Below are 21,607 nucleotides of genomic sequence, written 5' to 3'. Positions count from 1 at the left end.
TGGATTATAGGTGTCAGCCACCACACCCAGCCATCAAAGCCTTTTAGAGCAACCAAGACGTTTGTTTTTTTCTCTTAAGAACTATTTAAAAGAGTATATTATTTACTATCAATTAACATTTTGGTTCTTTGAAGAGCATGGCATAGCTATCAGACGGAAAAAAAAAAAGATCTGAATCCAGAATGAGTAAGCAGGAACCACTGCTTCTGGCTATGCCTAGACTACACAGTCTGGCAGACACTAAGTTTCCTCACTCACTCAAGAGTTGTTGGGAAGATAAAGCTAGATTACACAAAGCTCCCAGGACAGTGCCTTGCACATGTGGTGGACAATCATCAAAATATATTTCTTCATCCCCAATCCCTAATCACTCAGGGTAGGCATTTTTTTTTTTTTTTTTTGAGACGGAGTTTCACTTGTTACCCAGGCTGGAGTGCAATGGCGCGATCTCGGCTCACTGCAACCTCCGCCTCCTGGGTTCAGGCAATTCTCCTGCCTCAGCCTCCTGAGTAGCTGGGATTACAGGCACGCGCCACCATGCCCAGCTAATTTTTTTGGATTTTTTAGTAGAGACGGGGTTTCACCATGTTGACCAGGATGGTCTCGAACTCTTGACCTTGTGATCCACCCGCCTCGGCCTCTCAAAGTGCTGGGATTACAGGCTTGAGCCACCGCGCCTGGCCTAGGGTAGGCATTTAACAAATAGTCTCGGCAAAAATGGGCCAGATGTGGTGGATGATGTCTGCAATCTCAGCACTTTGGGAGATCAAGGTGTGAGGAACTCTACTTGGATGTTCACATGGGCAACAGGCAGGTTGTGTATTTTTTTCTTTCTTTCTTTCTTTTTCTTTTTTTGTTTTTTGAGATAAGGTCTTGCTCTGTTCACCAGGCTAGAGTGTGGTGGCACCATCATAGCTCGCTGTAACCTCAAACTCTTGGGCTGAAATGATCCTTCCACGTCAGCCTCCAGAGTAGCTGGGACTAATTGAATCTAACAGGAGTAAGAAAATAACATTGGAGAGGCCAGGCATGGTGGCTCATGCCTGTAATCCCATTATTCTAAGTGAACTAACTCACAAACAGAAAACCAAATACTGTACGTTCTCACCTATAAGTGGAAACTAGACAGTGGATACACCTGGACATGAAGATGGAAATAAAAGACACTTGGGATTCCAAAAAGGGAAAAAGGAAGAGAATGAGAGTTGAAAATACAATGTTTTTTTTTAAATAAAAAAAAAAGAAAAGAAAAATACAATGTTCAGATACAGATACAATGTTCTGCATCTGTATCTGTTCTATCAGATACAATGTTCACTATGTGAGTAATGGATACAATAGAAGCCTAATCCCCACCAGAACACAATATATCCAAGTAACAAACATGCCCATGTACCACCTGAATCTAAAATTAAATTTAAAGTTTTTTTTTTTAAAAAGAAGAGAATTACTTTCTCTCATCCCTTGAGATTTGGAAGAGGTTTCTTGCAGTTTCTGAGGCAGTAAAGACAAAAATCTTAGAGGAGTGATGTAATTCTTACCCTTCTGTAAATCTTCCTTAAGTGATTTGACCTGCAAAAGCAGAGGGCTGGAAAAGAAAGCAACAGAGAGTTAGAAGACTGTGAGCAGTAACTACCTAGCTCCTTAACCCCTACAAAAGGTAAACAGGTCACTCTAGACATTCTGTAACTTACAGCACAGCAAGGGAGAAATCTCCTTTAGAAACAAAGAAACTGCACATGCACTAAAGGAAATAAACAAATGCTACAGAATCTTTCAGTTGTCATGTCAGCTTTAAAACCAGAAGAAGGCTGGGTGCAGTGGCTCACCCCTGTAATCCCAGCACCTGGGAGGCCAAGGTGGACAGATCACAAGGTCAGGAGTTCAAGACCAGCCTGACCAACATGGTGAAATCCCATCTATACTGAAAATATAAAACTTAGCCAGGCACGGTGGTACGAACCTGTAATCCCAGCTACTCAGGAGGCTGAGGCAGGAGAATCACTTGAACTCGAGAGGTGGAAGTTCCAGTGAGCTGAGATCACGCCACTGCACTCAAGCTTGAGTGACAGAGCAAGACTCTGTCTCAAAAAACAAAACAAAACAAAAAACCAGAAGGAATGAACCACTGGTCAGGCGCAGTGGATCATGCCTGTAATTCCAACATTTTGGGAGGCTGAGGTGGGTGGACCACCTGAGGTCAGGAGTTTGAAACCAGCCTGGCCAATATGGCGAAACCCTGTCTCTATTAAAAATATAAAAACTAGCCAGGTGTGGTAGCCCACACCTGCAGTTCCAGCTAATCGACAGGTTAAGGCAATAGAATCACTTGAACCAGGAGGCAAAGATTGCAGTGAGCCAAGATCCCATAACTGTACTCCAGCCTAGGTGACAGAGTGAGATTGCGTCTCTTGAAAAAAAAACAAAACAAACAAAAAAAAAGGTGAGCTGTGGTGGTTCATGCCTGTAATCTCAGCATTGTGGGAGGCCTAGGCAGGTAGATCGCTTGATGTCAGGAGTTCGAGACCAGCCTGGACAATATGGTGAAACCCTGTCTCTACTAAAAATACAAAATTAGCTGGGCATGGTGGCACACATCTGCAATCCCAGCTATCAGGAGGCTGAAGCAGGAGAATCACTTGAGCCTGGGAGGCAGAGGTTGCCGTGAGCTGAGATTACGCCACTGCACTCCAACCTAGGTGGGGAAAAAAAAAGAAGGAATGGACCACTTTTGAAAAATTATTGCTTGATCAAATCCTAGAAGGCATGAGCACTTTTTTTTTTAAGACAGGGTCTCATTATGTTCCCCAGGCTGGTCTCAAACTCCTGGGCTGAAGTGACATGCCCACCTCAGCCTCCCAAAGTGCTGGAAATACAGACTTGAGCCGCCACAGCATGAGCATTTTGAAAGGCAAAGAGAGCTATCTGCCCTTCAAACTCCTCAGATAGAATTTGGAAACAGTAAAATTCCCAGTTTCATGGATTCTATGAGACACTCACCTGTATTCATCGTTGGGATGTGCAATCTCTACAATATCTCCAAGCTTGATGTGAGGAAACACTTTGGGGTTCACAACTAGCTCATCATCTGCAAGACAATTCAACAACTTCGAGTAGAAAACACTAATTATAGCCGGGCGCGGTGGCTCAAGCCTGTAATCCCAGCACTTTGGGAGGCCGAGGCGGGTGGATCACAAGGTCAGGAGATCGAGACCATCCTGGTCAACATGGTGAAACCCTGCCTCTACTAAAAATACAAAAAATTAGCTGGGCATGGTGGCACGTGCCTGTAATCCCAGCTGCTCAGGAGGCTGAGGCAGGAGAATTGCCTTAACCCAGGAGGCGGAGGTTGCGGTGAGCCCAGATCGCGCCATTGCACTCCAATAAATCTTTGGATCTGGCTGGGCGCGGTGGCTCAAGCCTGTAATCCCAGCACTTTGGGAGGCCGAGGCAGGTGGATCACGAGGTCAAGAGATCGAGACCATCCTGGTCAACATGGTGAAACCCCGTCTCTACTAAAAATACTAAAAATTAGCTGGGCATGGTGGCGGGTGCCTGTAATCCCAGCTACTCAGGAGGCTGAGGCAGGAGAATTGCCTGAACCCAGGAGGCGGAGGTTGCGGTGAGCCGAGATCGCGCCATTGCACTCCAGCCTGGGCAACAAGAGCGAAACTCTGTCTCAAAAAAAAAAAAAAAAAAAAAAAAAAAATCTTTGGATCTAACATGGCAAAACCCCGTCTCTACCAAAAGTCCAAAAATTAGCTGGGCATGGTGGCAAACACCTGTAATCCCTGCTACTTGGAAGGCTGAGGCAGGTGAATCGCTTGAACCTGGGAGGCAGAGACTGCAGTAAGCTGAGATCGTGGCACTGCACTCCAGCGTGGGCAGCAGAGCGAGACTGTCTCAAAAAAATAAAAAAGAGGCTGGACACAGTGGCTCAAGCCTGTAATCCCAGCACTTTGGGAGGACAAGGCCGGCAAATCACAAGGTCAGGAGTTCCAGACCAGCCTAGAAAACATGGTGAAACCCCGTCTCTACTAAAAAATACAAAAATTAGTCAGGCATGGTGGCATGCACCTATAATCCCAGCCACTTAGGAGGCTGAGGCAGGAGAATCACTTCAACTCAGGAGGCGGAGGTTGCAGTGAGCTGAGATTCCACCCCATGCAGTCAGGCCTGGGAAACAGAGCAAGACTCTGTCTCACCAATAAATAAATAAATTAATTTAATTAAATAAAAAGAAAAGTAAAAGAAAAAAAATAATCTCAGAAACAGCTAGTAACAGTTGAACAGTTGACAGCCAGTAACAATACAACCAGGACTCATTACCTTAGGTACTAGTCACTACTTAGCACTGTTCAGGACTTCTACCTGAGGCTCATCACCACCTCTCACATGTAATAAAAGTCAAACCAAATACAATAGCCTTGACTTTGGAGGGCAGCACCTGATTAGAGAAAAGTGTCAAGTACCAGTTCACATTAGGGCCCAAAGAAACCCTTAAAACTTAAGAGGGCCCAGGTGAGGTGGCTCATGCCTGTAATCCCAGCACTTTGTGAGGTCAAGGCGGGCAGATCACTTGAGGTCAGGAGTTCTAGACCTGGCCAACACAGTGAAGCCCTGTCTCTACTAAAAATACAAAAATTAGCCAGGTGCAGTGGTGGGTGCCTGTAATCCTATCTACTTGGGAGGCTGAGGCAGGAGAATCGCTTGAACCCAGGAGGCGGAAGTTGCAGTGGGCTGAGATCACACCACTGCACTCCAGCCTGAGCAAAAGAGCAAGACTCCACCTCAAAAAACAAACAAAAACCATGAGAGAGATGTGGTTTCATGTTTACCTACCCCTGCCCCTCTACCAGGGACGAAGAGAACTGCCTCAGATATTGCAAACTCAGAAGCTTAAAGACAAAATGACTGTTTTGCTGTTTAATTTTGGGGGAAAGACATCACCTTTAATTATGCTAATATCATGATAATTAAGTATATCCAGATTTCAAATATAATCAGACCCAACAAAAATTCAGCCTAGTAAAACGAAACATTGGGTTACTCCTAAATTTTTGTTTTGTTTTCTTTTAGAGACAGGGTCTTGCTATTGACTAGGTTGGTGTACAGTGGCTGTTCACAGGCATAATCACACTACTGATCAGCACAGGTGTTTTTAACCTGCTCTGTTCCCAAGCTGAGGTGGTTCACACTTCCTAAGGCAACCTGGTGGTCCCCGTTCCTGGGAGGTCATTATATTGATGCTGAACTTAGCGCAGACACCCAATCAGCATAACCCACTACAGTCTGAAACTCCTGGGCCTGAGTGATCCTCCGTCCCAGCCTTTCAAGCAGCTGGGACTACAGGCACACACCCCTGCACCTAGCAATCCCTAATTTTATTTGCTATAATGTTTCCACTGACAGTTTCACACCTAATTCTCCTTGGAGTTTCCCCCTAATTTACATAGTCCAAACTAAGCTTCCTGAGAACGTATCTCCGACTGCTTGGTTTTATGATTTTCTTTTTGCCTGTCTATCTTACCAAACTGGAAACTCCTTAGAGACAAAGAACCTTGAATATTCATAATCATTATGTCTGGTACAGGTATACAACTAATAAATACCTGTTGGTTTTGTTTATTTATTTATTTATTTATTTATTTTGAGACGGAGTTTCGCTCTTGTTACCCAGGCTGGAGTGCAATGGCACGATCTCGGCTCACCACAACCTCTGCCTCCTGGGTTCAGGCAATTCTCCTGCCTCAGCGTCCTGAGTAGCTGGGATTACAGGCAGGCGCCACCATGCCCAGCTAATTTTTTGTATTTTTAGTAGAGACGGGGTTTCACCATGTTGACCAGGATGGTCTCGATCTCTCGACCTCGTGATCCACCCGCCTCGGCCTCCCAAAGTGCTGGGATTACAGGCTTGAGCCACCGCGCCCGGCTTGTTTATTTTTAAGACAGGGTCTTGCTCTATTGCCCAGGCTGAAGTGCAGTGGTGTGATCTCTGCTCACTGCAACCTCTGCCTCCTGGGTTCAAGTGATTCTCCTGCCTCAGCCTCCCTAGTAGTTAAAATTGCAGGCACACACCACCATACCTTGCTAATTTTTGTATTTTTAGTAGAGATGGGTTTTCACCATGTTGGCCAGGCTGGTCCTGAATTCCTAACCTCATGTGATCTGCTCACCTTGGTCTCTCAAAATGCTGGGATTACAGGCATGAGTCACCATGTCCAGATGTTAGTTGTATTTTGATCTAAAGTCTTGCAAAAGACTGGATACAACATCTAGCTACCTTTGTATGATATATATAAAAATACATATTTGTACACATGGTATATACTATATCCTTTATTCTTCTCTCTGCCAAAAGTTACTTCTGTGTTCTAGTCCACTCTGCAAATATTTAGGCAACATCAACAGCATACAAAGTAATAACAATATACTGTGCATTTTAGCAGAAATTCTAGTTTAAATATAGCAATGTCGGCGGGGCATGGTGGCTCACGCCTATAATCCCAGCACTTTGGGAGGCTGAGGCGGGTGGATCATGAGGTCAAGAGATCAAGACCATCCTGGTCAACATGGTGAAACCCCTTCTCTACTAAAAATACAAAACATTAGCTGGGCATGGTGGAACATGCCTGTAATCCCAGCTACTCAGGAGGCTGAGGCAGAAGAACTGCCTGAACCCAGAAGGCAGAGGTTGCGGTGAGCCGAGATCGTGCCATTGCACTCCAGCCCGGGTAACAAGAGTGAAACTCTGTCTCAAAAAAAAAAAAAAAAAAAAAAAAAAATCTCTGCTAAATGCTTTAAATATATCACCTTACTTAAGCCTCACAACACCCTATGATAGAGAAACTACTGTTTTCCCTTTTTGGCAGTCCTTGCCCTCTGGAGGCTTCTGTCTACATAACACAGAAATTAACACATCCTAAAATATAATATTAAAAAGACTCATTATATTGTTAACTCCAGGGCCGGGCGCGGTGGCTCAAGCCTGTAATCCCAGCACTTTGGGAGGCCGAGGAGGGTGGATCACGAGGTCAAGAGATCAAGACCAACCTTGGTCAACAAGGTGAAACCCCGTCTCTACTAAAAATACAAAAAATTAGCTGGGCATGGTGGTGCATGCCTGTAATCCCATGTAATCCCAGCTACTCAGGAGGCTGAGACAGGAGAATTGCCTGAACCCAGGAGGCGGAGGTTGCGGTGAGCCGAGATCGTGCCATTGCACTCCAGGCTGGGTAACAAGAGCGAAACTCCATCTCAAAAAAAAAAAAAAAAAAAAAAAAAGAGTTATATTGTTAACTCCAATTTCGGAAGTAAATAAGGCTGTTAAGACAGAATGGAAAATTATTCCCTTACAAAAGAAAAATAATATATACTACGTGTCCTCCTATTCTGCAGATTTGTGGACTCAAGTTGCTAAGGAAAACTGGGTACAGTGGCTCATGCCTCTAATCCAAACTACTAGGGGGGTTGAGGTGGAAGGTTCCTCTGAGCTCAGGAGTTCCAGACCAGCCTGGACAACATGGGGGACTCCATCTCAAAAAAAAAAAAAAAAAAGGTATTAAGACAAACTATTATAAAGCCCTTCGACTTGCAGATAAGGTACACTAGGAGCCTAAGGTCACCAGGAAAGTTAAAGGCAGACCTGATACCCAGACTCCAGTTCAGTGCAAGATAACGTGCTGTATTCTGTCCCTTCTTTCCACACCTAGAAGCCAGGCAAAGGTTCATGTTTTGATCATACTTTCTCTGTGCACATCTATGCTGCTTCTCTCTCAATGTAAAAACTGATACATAATTTTAGTTTCTCTTGTCTGCCAAACCAGTGCAGGGTGCAATTTTATGAAACATACATGGAAGATTTGTAATAAACAACAATGCAATTAAACAAATGAAAGGCAGTAAACCGGCAGCATTCACAATGTTCCTTAAAAGTGTGAATGCATGGGCCGGGCGCGGTGGCTCAAGCCTGTAATCCCAGCACTTTGGGAGGCCGAGGAGGGTGGATCACGAGGTCAAGAGATCGAGACCATCCTGGTCAACACGGTGAAACCCCGTCTCTACTAAAAATACAAAAAATCAGCTGGGCATGGTGGTGCGTGCCTGTAATCCCAGCTACTCAGGAGGCTGAGGCAGGAGAATTGCCTGAACCCAGGAGGCAGAGGTTGTGGTGAGCCGAGATTGCGCCATTGCACTCCAGCCTGGGTAACAAGAGCGAAACTCTGTCTCAAAAAAAAAAAAAAAAAAGTGTGAATGCAAATGCATTTAGAAGGGTCCTGCCATCCCCCTTGTTACTGTATTATAGTTGCTGCTTTGGTCTGTTTAGTTGCCTGCTGAGCCTCAATTGTCACGAGGGGAGTGTAATTTCAAGGCACCTGGGAAAGACTGGATACAGCATCTAGCTACCTTTGTATGGTATATATAAAAATAGTATTTGTACACACGGTATATATTATATCCTTGTATTCTTTTTTTTTTTTTTAATGAGACGGAGTTTCGCTCTTGTTACCCAGGCTGGAGTGCAATGGCGCAATCTCGGCTCACCGCAACCTCTGCCTCCTGGGTTCAGGCAATTCTCCTGCCTCAGCCTCCTGAGTAGCTGGGATTACAGGCACGCGCCACCATGCCCAGCTAATTTTTTGTATTTTTGGTAGAGACGGGGTTTCACCATGTTGACCAGGATGGTCTCGATCTCTTGACCTCGTGATCCACCCGCCTCGGCCTCCCAAAGTGCTGGGATTACAGGCTTGAGCCACCGCACCCGGCCTATATCCTTGTATTCTTCAGCCAACTTACAAAACTCCTAAAGACCAATTGATACTGACCACTGCCCCCAAAGCCCTTCTTGTGGATGACGAGTTTGTAGACCTTTGTTGTTCTCATCTTCTACTGTTGTTTCCTTCAGCTGTTCCAAGCTTGGGGCAGAGAAGTCATCTTGCCTCCCTGTCACTGAAATACAACAAAAAGGTTGGAGTGTCAAAGTCTTCCTCGCAACCACTCTTTGATTTTAGGCCAGTGAAGATACTGGTGTTGCTGTGCTGTGAAGTGGTGCCAAGGGCCTCTAGGATGAAGTCACTCCTCCAGTTACAAGGATCGATAGAGAACAAATAGAAGCAGAGAGTCCAGGAACGAGGGGCTAGTCACACCTCGGAGAAGACACTCATCAGACCCCTAAAGGGGAAGCTTTGCGGAGAATGCGTACTCATTACCTCTTCTCCGTCTACACCGGCAACACGCAAATATTCAAGGGATCCTAACGGAGGTTAGCCCACTATTTTGTAGATGATGAAAGTGAGTCAGAGCAAGGGGCTTGCTCAAGGTCACTGGAGACTCAGAGACACTCCCACCATTCCAGCTTTGCTGCCAAAGTCCTAAGCAAGGCGACCACAAAGAGGGGGAAGGCAGGAGTTCCCCAAACCTCGGCCTGTGCGAACGCTCAGCGGACCTTCCCTGCCTCCATTTCACAGCTCTCCACTTCACTGAGGCCACTGAGGCTCAGAGAGGGAGAGAGACTTGCCCAAGGTCACACAGCGGATTGGGGATGGAGACGGAACTGGAACCTGAGCCAAGGTCCCCTGGCTCAAGCTCCCCAACCCTGAGCCCGGGAAGGGCAGCTCCACTCACCGCAGCTCTGGAGCCCCTTCCCGCCTCAGGCCCGGCCCCGAGGGCTGGACCCTCTCCAGGTTCCCTGGGCCTCCTCCGGACACCCCGCCTACGCCCTCGCGGCCCGCGGCGTTTCCGCTCCTGAGCCTGAAGCGCTTCCAGGCCCGCCGGGGCGGCGTAGCGCGCTCACCTGAGAACCCGCGCCGCTCCGGTGGCTCCGCCCCGGGGCCCCGCCCCCTTCCCGCCCTCGCGCCCCGTGCCGCTCTCGCCGGGCCTCCGCCTCGTCTCTGTGGCCGCGCCACTTCCTCATCCGGGGCTCGAGCCGGGGGCGGGGCGTCGCGATGGAGCCTCCTGCCGGGGCTGCATCCTGGCTTTTTCTGCCCTCGAGCCCGAGAGCCTCCAGCCCCTCGGAGGAAATCCATTTCCTCCCAGTCTATCCGAGGTCGTTCCATGCCCAAGAGCTTAGTTTCCGACTTAGTGATTTCCCCACAGAGGAAACCAGATCCCTCAGAGCTCCGTTTTCTATTATATGAACGAAGTTAATGACGCATATGGCCTCACTGCACTGCTAAAAGGCGCCAAGGAGAGTTTCTGAAAGGACTTCTGTAAGATACAAGGGGCTGAGCACGCGAGAGTTAGTGCGACAGCCCCTGCTGCGAAGTGTCCGCTTATGGGGGTGCTTTTCAAACCCTTGCAAACTTTGAAAGACATTCCGAGCCCCTCTATTAGTAGGAATGGCTGCCGTGGCTTCATAGTCCTTCTGTAATCATCGCATCCCTATTATGTGGTGCATGCGGGAGGCAGATTCTATTTCGCAGACCAGGAAACAGCTCGAGAACACAAAACCCTTCAGAAGGAAGCAAGGACGAATCCTGACCCGCTCCCAAAACGAAGCGTTTAGCGAACAGTCTTCGGTCATACCCAGGACACAGCCTAAATTCGCGTTATGTCAGGGTATCTTTCTCTCCAGCCAGAAAACCAGCGCTGAGTGGGCTGGGCCAAGGGCTCCTGACAGTTACCAGCTCCGCCTGCTGCCACTGCTGCCTCCGACCCCCCCCCCCCAACCCCAGTCCAATCCACCGTTTCTGATCTGGACGGTAGCAATTCAATTGCAGCTGAGAGACCTTATAACAGGAATCAGTGGGTCATGCCACTTCTCTGCTGCTTCTAATCACACTGACCGCTAAATCTAAACGACACAGCACTTGTCTTAAATTTTTTTCTCTTTCTTTTTTTTTTTTTTTTTTGAGACGGAGTTTCGCTCTTGTTACCCAGGCTGGAGTGCAATGGCACGATCTCGGCTCACCGCAACCTCCGCCTCCTGGGCTCAGGCAGTTCTCCTGCCTCAGCCTCCTAAGTATCTGGGATGACAGGCACGCGCCACCATGCCCAGCCAATTTTTTGTATTTTTATTAGAGACGGGGTTTCACCATGTTGACCAGGATGGTCTCGATCTCTTGACCTCGTGATCCACTGGCCTCGGCCTCCCAAAGTGCTGGGATTACAGGCTGGAGCCACAGCGCCCGGCCCCTTAAATTTCTTTTTAACTTTAGCACTAACGATGCCCGTTTCTTAAGGTTTTTGGAAGACTTAAAAGAAAAAGTATGGTATACCGTAATGAAAAATTCTACAGTGGACCAAGGGGACCCTGCGGCAGGACAAGCAAAGTTCTTTTTTTTTTTTTTATTGCATTTTAGGTTTTGGGGTACATGTGAAGAACATGCAAGATTGTTGCATAGGTACACACATGGCAGTGGTGTGGTTTCTGCCTTCCGTCCCCTCGCCTGTATCTGTCATTTCTCCCCATGCTATCTCTTCCCACCTCCCCACCCCCCCCTTCCCTCCCGGCAACCTTCTTAAGCATGGATTCCTTTACGTTGGGACACAGGAGAAGTTAAGTAAATAATGCAAGTATTAAGTAATTGCAATTTATTTATTTATTTATTTAGATGAGGTCACCCTCACCCAGGCTGGAGTGCAGTGGTGTGATTTGGGTTCACTGCCATCTCTGCCTCCTGGGCTCAAGTGATCCTCCCACCTGAGCCTCCTGGTACCTGGGACTACAGGCGCGTGCTCAGCTAATTTTTGTATTTTTAGTAGAGATAGATTTTCACCATCTTCGCCAGGCTGGTCTTGAACTCCTGATCTTGTGATTCACCCGCCTCAGCTTCCCAAAGTACTGGGATTACAGGTGTGAGCCTCCAAGCCCAGAAAATTGTTTGTATCGTAGTAAAACATATATGTAAAGTGCATTGTAATAGTCACAAAATGTTTTAAGAATAACAATGTTATAGGCCCGGCGCGGTGACTTACGCCTATAATCCCAGCACTTTGGGAGGCCGAGGCAGGTGGATCACGAGGTCAAGAGATCGAGACCATCCTGGTCAACATGGTGAAACCCCATCTCTACTAAAAATACAAAAAATTAGCTGGGCATGGTGGCACGTGCCTGTAATCCCAGCTACTCAGGAGGCTGAGGCAGGAGAATTGCCTGAACCCAGGAGGTGGAGGTTGTAGTGAGCCGAGATCGCGCCATTGCACTCCAGCCTGGGTAACAAGAGGGAAACTCCATCTCAAAAAAACAAAAACAAACAAACAAAAAACCACAACAATGTTATGTTTAAAAATGTGGCAGGGCGTGGTGGCTCACGCCTGTAATCCAAACACTTTGGAGGCCAAAGCAAGTCGGGAGTTCAAGACTAGCCTGACCGAAATGGTGAAACCCCCTCTTTAAAAAAAAAAAACAAAAAACGTTTCTATGGGCCATGTGTGATGGCTTACCCCTGCACTTTGAGAGGCAGAGGCGGGCAGACCACCTGATGTTGGGAGTTCAAGACCAGCCTAACCAACACAGTGAAATCCCATCTCTACAAAAATACAAAACTAAGCCTGCCATGATGGGGGCGGGGCGGGGGGGGACCTGTAATCCCAGCTACTCAGGAGGCTGAGGCGGAAGAATCTCTTGAATTAGGGAGGTGGAGGTTACAGTGAGCCAAGCTCTGAGATTCTGCCACTGCACTTCAGTTTGGGCGACAGAGCCAGACTCCTTCTCAAAAAAAAAAAGAAAAAAGAAAAAAGAAAAAAAGGTCAGGCACCATGACACCTGTAATCCCAGCACTTTGGGAGGCCGAGGCAGGTGGATCACCTGAGGTCAGTAGTTCAAGACCAGACTAGTCAACATTGTGAAACCCTGTCTCTACTAAAAATAAGAAAAATAGGGAGGGCCGGGCATGGTGGCTCACGCCTGTAATCCAAGCACTTTGGAGGCCAAGGCAGGCGGATCACCTGAGGTCGGGAGTTCAAGACCAGCCTGACCAACATGGTAAAACCCTGTCTTTAAAAAATAAATAAATAAAATAAAATTTAAAAAAATAAGAAAAATTAGCCAAGCCTGGTGGTGGATGCCTGTAATCCCAGCTACTTGGGAGGCTGAGGCAGGAGATTCACTTGAATCCAGGAGATGGAGAGTGCAGTGAGCCAAAATTGTGCCACTGCACTCCAGCCTGGGCAACAAAAATGAAACTTCATATAAAAAAAAATGTTTCTGGGCCGGGCGCGGTGGCTCAAGCCTGTAATCCCAGCACTTTGGGAGGCCGAGGCGGGTGGATCACTAGGTCGAGAGATCGAGACCATCCTGGTCAACATGGTGAAACCCCGTCTCTACTAAAAATACTAAAAATTAGCTGGGCATGGTGGCGTGTGCCTGTAATCCCAGCTACTCAGGAGGCTGAGGCAGGAGAATTGCCTGAACCCAGGAGGCGGAGGTTGCGGTGAGCCGAGATCGTGCCATTGCACTCCAGCCTGGGTAACAAGAGTGAAACTCCGCCTCAAAAAAAAAATAAAAATAAAAAATGTTTCTGTGTTGCCACTTCAGAATACACACCCAGATCCCCCAAGATAATTTCTGCCTTTAGCAGCATTGGTTCGTGGGACATTCTTACATCCCAGGGGAAGCTAATAGGAGTGTTTCTTTTTAGCCCTCAAGGGAATTTGATTCCTTTTCCTGAGAGATGTCCATAATGGGACATCTTAAAAAGGTAAGTATTTTAACTTTTTAATTTGTCAAGTCTCATAAACTTTGAAGGCCAGCTGCAGTGGCTGGCCTGTAATCCCAGCACTTTGGGAGGCTAAGGCGGGCAGATCACTTGAGATCAGGAGTTTGAGACCAGCCTGACCAACATGGTGAAACTGTCTCTACTAAAAACACAAAATTAGCCTAGTGTGGTGGTGCATGCCTGTAATCACAGCTACTTGGGAGACGGAGGCAGAATTGCTTGAATCTCCGCTGCGGTGAGCCGAGATTGCGCCATTGCACTCCAGCCTGAGCAACAAAACTCCGTCTCAAAACAACAACAACAAAAACAACAAGGTTCTGTAACCAACTGGAGACAGGGGTGACATTTATTTATTGGTGGGTGTAATTAGAGAAAGCAGAGGAGTGCCAAAAGAGTTTCCAGTAAATAAGATCTCCCGGGCTGCTAGAGTGGAAGCAGCAAGGCCCTTAGAGTTGTAGCCGTCTAGACTAGAAAAATGGTGGACTGGAACAGGGTGACAGCAGTGGAGGCAGGTACTGGGCCCTATGGCTCAGTAGAAGTAGAAAGATGTGTTTCCCGGGCCGGGCGCGGTGGCTCAAGCCTGTAATCCCAGCACTTTGGGAGGCCGAGGCGGGTGGATCACGAGGTCGAGAGTTCGAGACCATCCTGGTCAACACGGTGAAACCCCGTCTCTACTAAAAATACAAAAAATCAGCTGGGCATGGTGGCGTGTGCCTGTAATCCCAGCTACTCAGGAGGCTGAGGCAGGAGAATTGCTTGAACCCAGGAGGCAGAGGTTTCGGTGAGCCGAGATCGCGCCATTGCACTCCAGCCTGGGTAACAAGAGCGAAACTCCGTCTCAAAAAAAAAAAAAAAAAAAAAAAGATGTGTTTCCCTTTAAGGGTTTGAGCCGCAGGGGCGGTGCTGAGGGTGTTGAGGGCGGCAGGGGCTCGCAGAGGGCGGGAGGTCAGACGCAGGAAGAGCCTCCCTTTGGAGTGCGCGCGCGCGTGCGGGGGCGGGACTTGGGCGAGTCCGCATGGCTGGCTCGGGCCCCGGATGAGGAAGTGCAGGGGGACCATAGAGACGAAGAGGCGGCGGCGGCCGGAGCGCCCTCGGGCTCTGTTGGCTCGGCAGGCTCAGGTACACTTGGCGACGACGGGGCTGCCGCTGCAGAGGCTGGCGGGGCAAGCGCGGGCCGCGGAACGGGCCTCAGGGTAAGAGGCCGGGGGCGGGAAGGCTTCGGGTGTAGCCGCCCCGCCGCACTCCGCCCTAAGGGGTTCTTCCGCCTGGTGGTGCTGGCTGAAGGGTAGTGTGGGCCCCCAGCCTTCTCCCGGCGCGGAAAGGATCGAAGGCTGCTCTGCGGGCGGCGGAACGACCCAGGGAGAGGGAGGAGATCAGGCCTCGCGTCGCTGGGGAAAAGCGGCTTCTGACTTCTCTTCAACCTCGGTACAGCAAGGATCTCCCGACTCAACCTCTCGGGGCGGACGACGCCCCTTATCGGAGGCGGACGGTCGGCCTTAGCGCTCATCCGCTAGTCAGCAGAAAGAGACCCGCTCCCAGGGTTCGAGGGGCATTTTGAACTTACCCTGAGGAGGAGTAAGAGATAACCCCAAAGTGAGACCTTTCCCCCAACTTCGGTCAGCGTCTCCCAGGTGAAGAGGGAGACTCTCAACTTGCTTGGAAGTGACAGGGGATCAGACTTACCGTCTTCCTTTATTTTTCGTCTTTACCCCAAGATACAGAAAGGAAGACCTTGAAAATTTATGGTATCAGAAGTCGACCTATCTCCCTCTCCCCTCGTGATGTCCACAGAGGGGGCCGCTCTTCTCTTCTTCCCTTTTAAGTCTCCCGGTGTGCAGTGAGCTCCTTTCCCTTGCGCAGTCAAGAGCATGGCTTTTGGAGTGATCGTTGCAAAACCTGGGTCTCTCAACATCTTTGTGATCTTGACTCATTGTTTAACTTGTCTCAATCTCTGTCCATCTCCAATTTGGGTTCTGTTTTCTTTAAATTGTCGTGCGGGCTAAGGGAGCGTTTGTGTGAATGCTAGTTACATAGTAAGCTTTTGGTAAGGTTGTTATTAATCTGCTATAAAAGAAAATAATATCTTGCACAGAGAAGCAGTTTTTTTCCACGTGTGTCCCTCCCAACCCTCGTCACAAGTGTTCAGCTCATCCTTTTTTACTGGAGTGGAAGATTCCCTCCCACTTAGGGGTTAGGGAAAGAGACACTTCCAGTCCCCGTAGATCCTACTGTGCAGTACTCCTCCACATTAACGAGGAGGGCCTCACTGAAAATAGGAAGGAAAGACTTAGCTTTCGGAAACAGCTTTCTTACGAGAAAGGGAGACCCGATGTCTGAAGCCAGTCCTTTGTCCACAGAAGGTACCGTTCCTGACTGGTTAGAGATGTCCTCTCCCACTTCCCTGACTTGCTATACTGAAGAAAAAAAAAAAATCTTCCATCTCCATATCCCTCCCACCCCACCCGCCTCAGTGGGCGATTCCAAGTTCTTCTTTCTTTTGCTTTCCGAAGAAAATGAAGACTCTATACCTTTGAAGAGAGCTCTCTTTCCTCTTGCATATCTAGAATAACAGATTGTTTCTTTTCTTCTTTTCCTTTGAAAAAGAGATGAAAATCTTTTATGCAGGAAGCCTCTGTCAGTAGAAGTCAGGAGCATTTCCACTGTTGCACTCCTTACGTGGAGACAGAGGGATCCTTTTTCTGGATGTTATTAAAGGGAGGAAATGGGAAATAGTCCTTGATGCTTTTGAGATTTTCTGCACGCTCTATGTTGAAGCGCTTGGCCCTGTTTACTGTCTGAACTTACCTGCCTCGCTTTCAGTTTGTCTTGGGATTTTATTAAAAGAACCTTCTTTCTCTGTTTCTCAAGAAGAGGCCCATTCTTCAAATTTCCTCATGAAGGGAATGGCTACCATGTCTGAATCTTTGGGAAAGAAAGCCCTTTTCTCAAGGTGTAAGAGTGTTGTGAGCTTCTGAGGTCCCGGTCATTATTGTGAGTATTGTTCCCAGAAGCAAGCATGGCAGACCCTAGTGTTATTAACCGCCCCCTTTGCATTGGAATTGAAGGAAGGGAAAACATTCAGACTCGAGATTATTGGGGCACATTGTTTTCTGTTTTGTTTTGCTTGTTTGGGTTCTTATTTTTTGCTTGTTGCTGTAAATTTTGTACCTCCAGAACTCTTGGGGAGTGTTTGAATGACTAAAAGTTGCCACTTTGTCAGATTTTTAGTGTTATAAAATGTGTTCTGATGAGTTTGAGAGCTGCAGTGTTGTTAATCCTTCACTGGTAGGGTTTTTTGTTTTTTGTTTTTGGTGGGATAGGAATTAACACTGCCAAATTACCTGAAGGCACACTAAAGAAAGGCTTACCATCTTTTTTTGTATGTAAAGTGTTCTTAAATTACCTCAAATGCCCTTGAGTAATTGCAGAAGGGATTAGTCGCAGCTCTGTACCACCATTGTTGGTGTCTGTAGGTGTGCTTTTCTGAAACAAAGGGAAACAAAAGTTATTCTTTGGAGTCTTGGAATTTTTATGGGTGACAGGACCCTTTGAGCTTATTTTGATGAACATGTGAAAAACAAACCCAGGAAAGTTTACTCAGCTTTCACTTAACACATTTAAGACTCTCCAGCTAGTAAGTGGAAGACAGGAGAAGGGACCCTGGCTTCCTGATGAAGAGACCAGCAGTTAAGACTGCTGGCAGAAGTATTTGTGTATTTGCAACAGAAAGAGCATGAAATAATTGTCTTCAACTTAAAATAATTTCTACTTTTAATGGAATAATAGTTTTCATACTTCCTATAAATATTAGTCACTTTTCAGGAATAAATCCATTCCCTACACCATCTAATAGAATACTTATTTGTGTTGTAATAAAGACAAGCCAGTAGCAGCTGTCAAGAATTGTTCATAAATCTATGGTTTATTTTTTGCGTATACCTCAAACTAATTATCTGGTATCCTCACCCAGTAGGTTGATTATAAGTCATTAGCAAGGATTAAGCTGTAAATCCCTGTCTACATTTTATAAGCATGTATTAATCACTCTTCCCTTTCACTTCATGTTTAGCACTTTGAAAGCATTGGTTAAGGCAGAGAGCTGACAGTTGGAAAAATACTGATAAAACAAAGGGATAATACACTTACCAGCTGTTTTTTTATTGCTGTGCATTTAGATCTTGAGAATAATGATTAGACAACATTTTAAAATAAGTAATAGATACCGTTTTAAAAAATAAGTACAAGGCTGGGTGCAGCAGCTTACTCTAGGAGGCTGAGGTAGGAGAATCACTTGAGGCCAGGAGCTCAAGACCAGCCTGGACAATGTAGTGAGACCCTGTCTCTACAAAAAATAAAAATATTTCTTGGATTCATTGGTTCATACCTGTAGTCCTAGCTACTTAGGAGGCTGAGGCAGGAGGATTGCTTGAGTCCAGGGTTGAAGTTACAGAGAGCTATGAGCATACCACTGCATTCCTGCCTGGGCCACAGAGTAAGACCCTGTCTCAAAAAAAAGTTCAATATACAGATAAGTCATTGGTGATCCTGTTGTCCAAGGAAACACTGTGATATTGGCGCGCGTGCGTGCACACGCGCACACCCACACACACACTTTTTTTTTTTTTTTTTTTTGAGACAGAGTCTCCCTCTGTTGCCTAGGCTGGAGTGCAGTGGTGCTATGGTCAGCCACCGCACCTGGCCTTGGCTTATATTCTTTCAGACATTTTTCCTACTTGTATATCTGTTTACCAAAACAAGAGTCATGATGTTTATTTGATTTAATAAAATGTCCCAGACAACTATGTAGAAATATATATATATATATATATATATGTATGTATACATGTATGTATATATATTTTTTAAACTAAGTGTAGCTCTGTCGCCAGGCTGGAGTGCAGTGGCATGATCTGGGCTCACTGCAACCTCCACCTCCTGGGTTCAAGCGATTCTCCTCCCTCAGCCTCCCGAGTAGCTGGGATTACAGGCACATGCTGCCACGCCCAGCCAATTTTTGTATTTTTAGTAGAGATGGGGTTTCACCATGTTGGCCAGGGTGATCTGCCCACTTTGGCCTCCCAAACTGCTGGGATTACAGGCATGAGCCACCATGCCCAGCTCCAGTATATTTCTGCATCATCCTTTTTGATTGCTCCATTGTATTCAGAAATTTAGTTTTAAAGAACTTGAATGTCTTCACAAAATCGGGTTCTGTCACTGTGGTCTTATAGCATTACCAATATTTTGATAGATGATATGGCTAGTGAGCTGAAAATAAGTTTAACCTACTGCTGTAGGCTTGCATCTAAATATCACTTCACCTCTGAGGGTTCCAGCTGTTCTTGGTAACACGTCTGCAATTTTTTTTTTTTTTTTTTGAGACGGAGTTTCGCTCTTGTTACCCAGGCTGGAGTGCAATGGCGCGATCTCGGCTCACCGCAACCTCCGCCTCCTGGGCTCAGGCAATTCTCCTGCCTCAGCCTCCTGAGTAGCTGGGATTACAGGCACCTGCCACCATGCCCAGCTAATTTTTTTTGGCATTTTTAGTAGAGACGGGGTTTCACCATGTTGACCAGGACGGTCTCGATCTCTCGACCTTGTGATCCACCCGCCTCGGCCTCCCAAAGTGCTGGGATTACAGGCTTGAGCCACCGCGCCCGGCCAACACGTCTGCAATTCTGCTGAGAAATTTGAGGACCCAGAATTAGTCCATTAGGAAAAGGAGGGGGGGTCTGTGTTGCTTCCCCAGCCAATGTGCCTAGTTGCTTTAGAGGTTGAAAATTCTTAGGATTTGGTCCAAATAAGAGTATCAAGAGGTGAACCATTTTATATGATTATCCATATTGATTCTTTATTGATACAGATCTGTTCAGTATACCTGTATTTGTGCATGACCCTATGTGGAGCAACATTTGGAACAAAATTTTGAGCTAGAACTGTGCGGATGGAAAGGACTAGGATTTACTAGAAACGCTGCAGGGAGATAAGTCCATAGGCTGCAGATGCTGATTGAATGGTGAGGGGAAGTCAGATATGGTTATGGCTGGGGATTCAAATCTGAGTTCTAGAATAATGATGGTGCCTTTTCTGAGAAGCAACAGGATTAAGAATAAGCATGTGGCCGATCACAGTGCTGCTCACGCCTGTAATTACAACATTTTAAGAGGCTGCGGTAGGAGGATCACTCAAACCCAGGAGTTTGAGACCAGCCTGGGCAAACATAACAAGACCTACAAAATTATCTACAAAAATTAAAAATTAGCCAGGCATGGTGGCGCACACCTGTAGTCCTAGCTACCTGGGAGGCTGAGACAGGAGGATCGCTTAAGCCCAGTTGTTCAAGGTTATAGTGAGCTATGATCGCACGACTGCACTCCAGCCTGGGCAACACAGTGAGACACTGTCTCTTTTGGGGGGGGGGGGAAAGACCGTGCTCGGTGGCTCATGCCTGTAATCCCAGCACTTTGGGAGGCCAAGGTGGGTATATCATGAGGTCAAGAGATCAAGACCATCCTGGCCAACATGGTGAAACCCTGTCCCTACTAAAAATACAAAAATTTGCTGGGTGTGGTGTCTCGTGCCTATAGTCCCAGCTTCTTGGGAGGCTGAGGCAGGAGAATCACTTGAACCTGGGAGGCGGAGGTTGCAGTGAGCCAAGATGACACCACTGTACTCCAGCCTGGGCGACAGAGCAAGACAGTCGCAAAAAAAAAAAAAAAAACAAAGGAATGAGCATGTAAATTTACTGAAGGCATCTTATTTATCCTGTTTCTCAAAGCTGTTTTCATGTAAAAAGACTCAATTATTCAATGGATTGAATGAGTTCTGTTTTAAACATGGTAAGTTTTTGGAGTGCCATTTTTTTGTGGGTTTTTTTTTTTTTTTTTTTGTGATGGCGTTTTCACTTTTGTTGCCCAAGCTAGAGTACAGTGTCACAATCTCTGCTCAGTATAACCTCCACCTCCTGGGTTCAAGCCATTCTCCTGCCCCATCCTCCCAAGTAGCTAGGATTAAAAAGCATGTGCTGCCACGCCCAGCTTATTTTGTATTTTTAGTAGAGACAGGGTTTCTCCATGTTGGTCAGGCTAGTCTCAAACTCCTAACCTCAGGTGATCCACCTGCCTCAGACTCCCAAAGTGCTGGGATTGTAGGGATGAGCCACCACACCCAGCCTGGAGTTGCCATTCTCGTGAGCGTAGGCTAGAAGTTGAGAGAAAGGTTGGAAGTCAGGGTCAGGTTTCCTTTTTTTTTTTTTTTTTTTTTTTTTTTTTGAGACAGTGTCTCACTGTGTCACCCAGTGGAGTGCAGTGGCCGCATCTCAGGTCACTGCAACCTCTGCCTTCCAGGTTAAAGCGATTCTTTGCCTCAGCCTCCCATGTAGCTGGGATTACAGCTGCACACCAACACACCCGGCTAATTTTTTGGATTTTTAGTAAAGATGGGGTTTCACCATGTTGGCCATTCTGGTCTGGAACTCCTGACCTCAAGTGATCTTCCCATCTCAGCCTCCCAAAATGCTGGTATTACCAGTGTGAGCCACTGCTCCTGGCCAGGTTTCTTTAAAAAAAATAATAAAATCATTTTTGTTAAGATTTAATTCATATGCCATACAGTTGACTGATTTAAATTGTACAAGTCAGTGATTTTTGGTATGGTCATAGAGTTCTACAGCCATCACCATAATCAACTTTAGAACATTTTTATTACTCCAGAAAGAAACTGTGTCCATCAGCTGCCACTCCCACTTTCTTGAAGAATCCCAGTCCTACTAATCTACTTTTTTCTTTTTCTTTTTCTTTTTGAGACAGTTTTACTCTTGTTGTCAGGCTGGAGTGCAGTGGCGTGATCTCAGCTCACTGTAACCTCTGCCTCCCAGGCTCAATGGTTCTCCTGCCTCAGCTTCCAGAGTACCTGGGACAACAGGCATGTGCCATTATACCTGGCTAATT

General features: G+C 46.7%; 2 protein-coding genes across 21 annotated transcripts in view; one reads left to right on the top strand and one right to left on the bottom strand.

Annotated features, from left to right (window-relative positions):
• The window catches only part of DEPDC5 (DEP domain containing 5, GATOR1 subcomplex subunit), a 166,584-nt gene extending 156,739 nt beyond the window's left edge, over positions 1 to 9,845 (bottom strand). For 13 of the 14 annotated variants that reach the window (XM_074390965.1, XM_074390970.1, XM_074390968.1 and 10 more), the window contains exons 1-4: positions 9,625 to 9,786; positions 8,826 to 8,949; positions 3,001 to 3,088; positions 1,542 to 1,588 (exon numbers count right to left, since the gene is read on the bottom strand). In XM_074390965.1, the coding sequence (XP_074247066.1) occupies positions 1,542 to 1,588; positions 3,001 to 3,088; positions 8,826 to 8,883 (193 nt within the window). In that variant the 5' untranslated portion in view covers positions 8,884 to 8,949; positions 9,625 to 9,786. The other variant, XM_074390966.1, reaches the window with a different exon arrangement.
• A 4,826-nt stretch (positions 9,846 to 14,671) lies between these two features.
• PRR14L (proline rich 14 like) overlaps positions 14,672 to 21,607 on the top strand; it is a 72,611-nt gene continuing 65,675 nt past the window's right edge. For 3 of the 7 annotated variants that reach the window (XM_010349096.3, XM_074391046.1, XM_074391048.1), the window contains exon 1: positions 14,773 to 14,851. The gene's annotated coding sequence lies outside the window, so the exon portion shown is untranslated. Of the gene's footprint in view, positions 14,852 to 21,607 lie in introns of all 7 variants that reach the window. The other 4 variants (XM_074391042.1, XM_074391045.1, XM_074391043.1 and 1 more) reach the window with 3 other exon arrangements.

This window comes from Saimiri boliviensis, chromosome 21, assembly GCF_048565385.1.
Source record: "Saimiri boliviensis isolate mSaiBol1 chromosome 21, mSaiBol1.pri, whole genome shotgun sequence".
NCBI lineage: Eukaryota > Metazoa > Chordata > Mammalia > Primates > Cebidae > Saimiri > Saimiri boliviensis.
The sequence above is the reverse complement of the archived record's forward strand: the minus strand, read 5'-3'. Positions and strand labels throughout refer to the sequence as shown.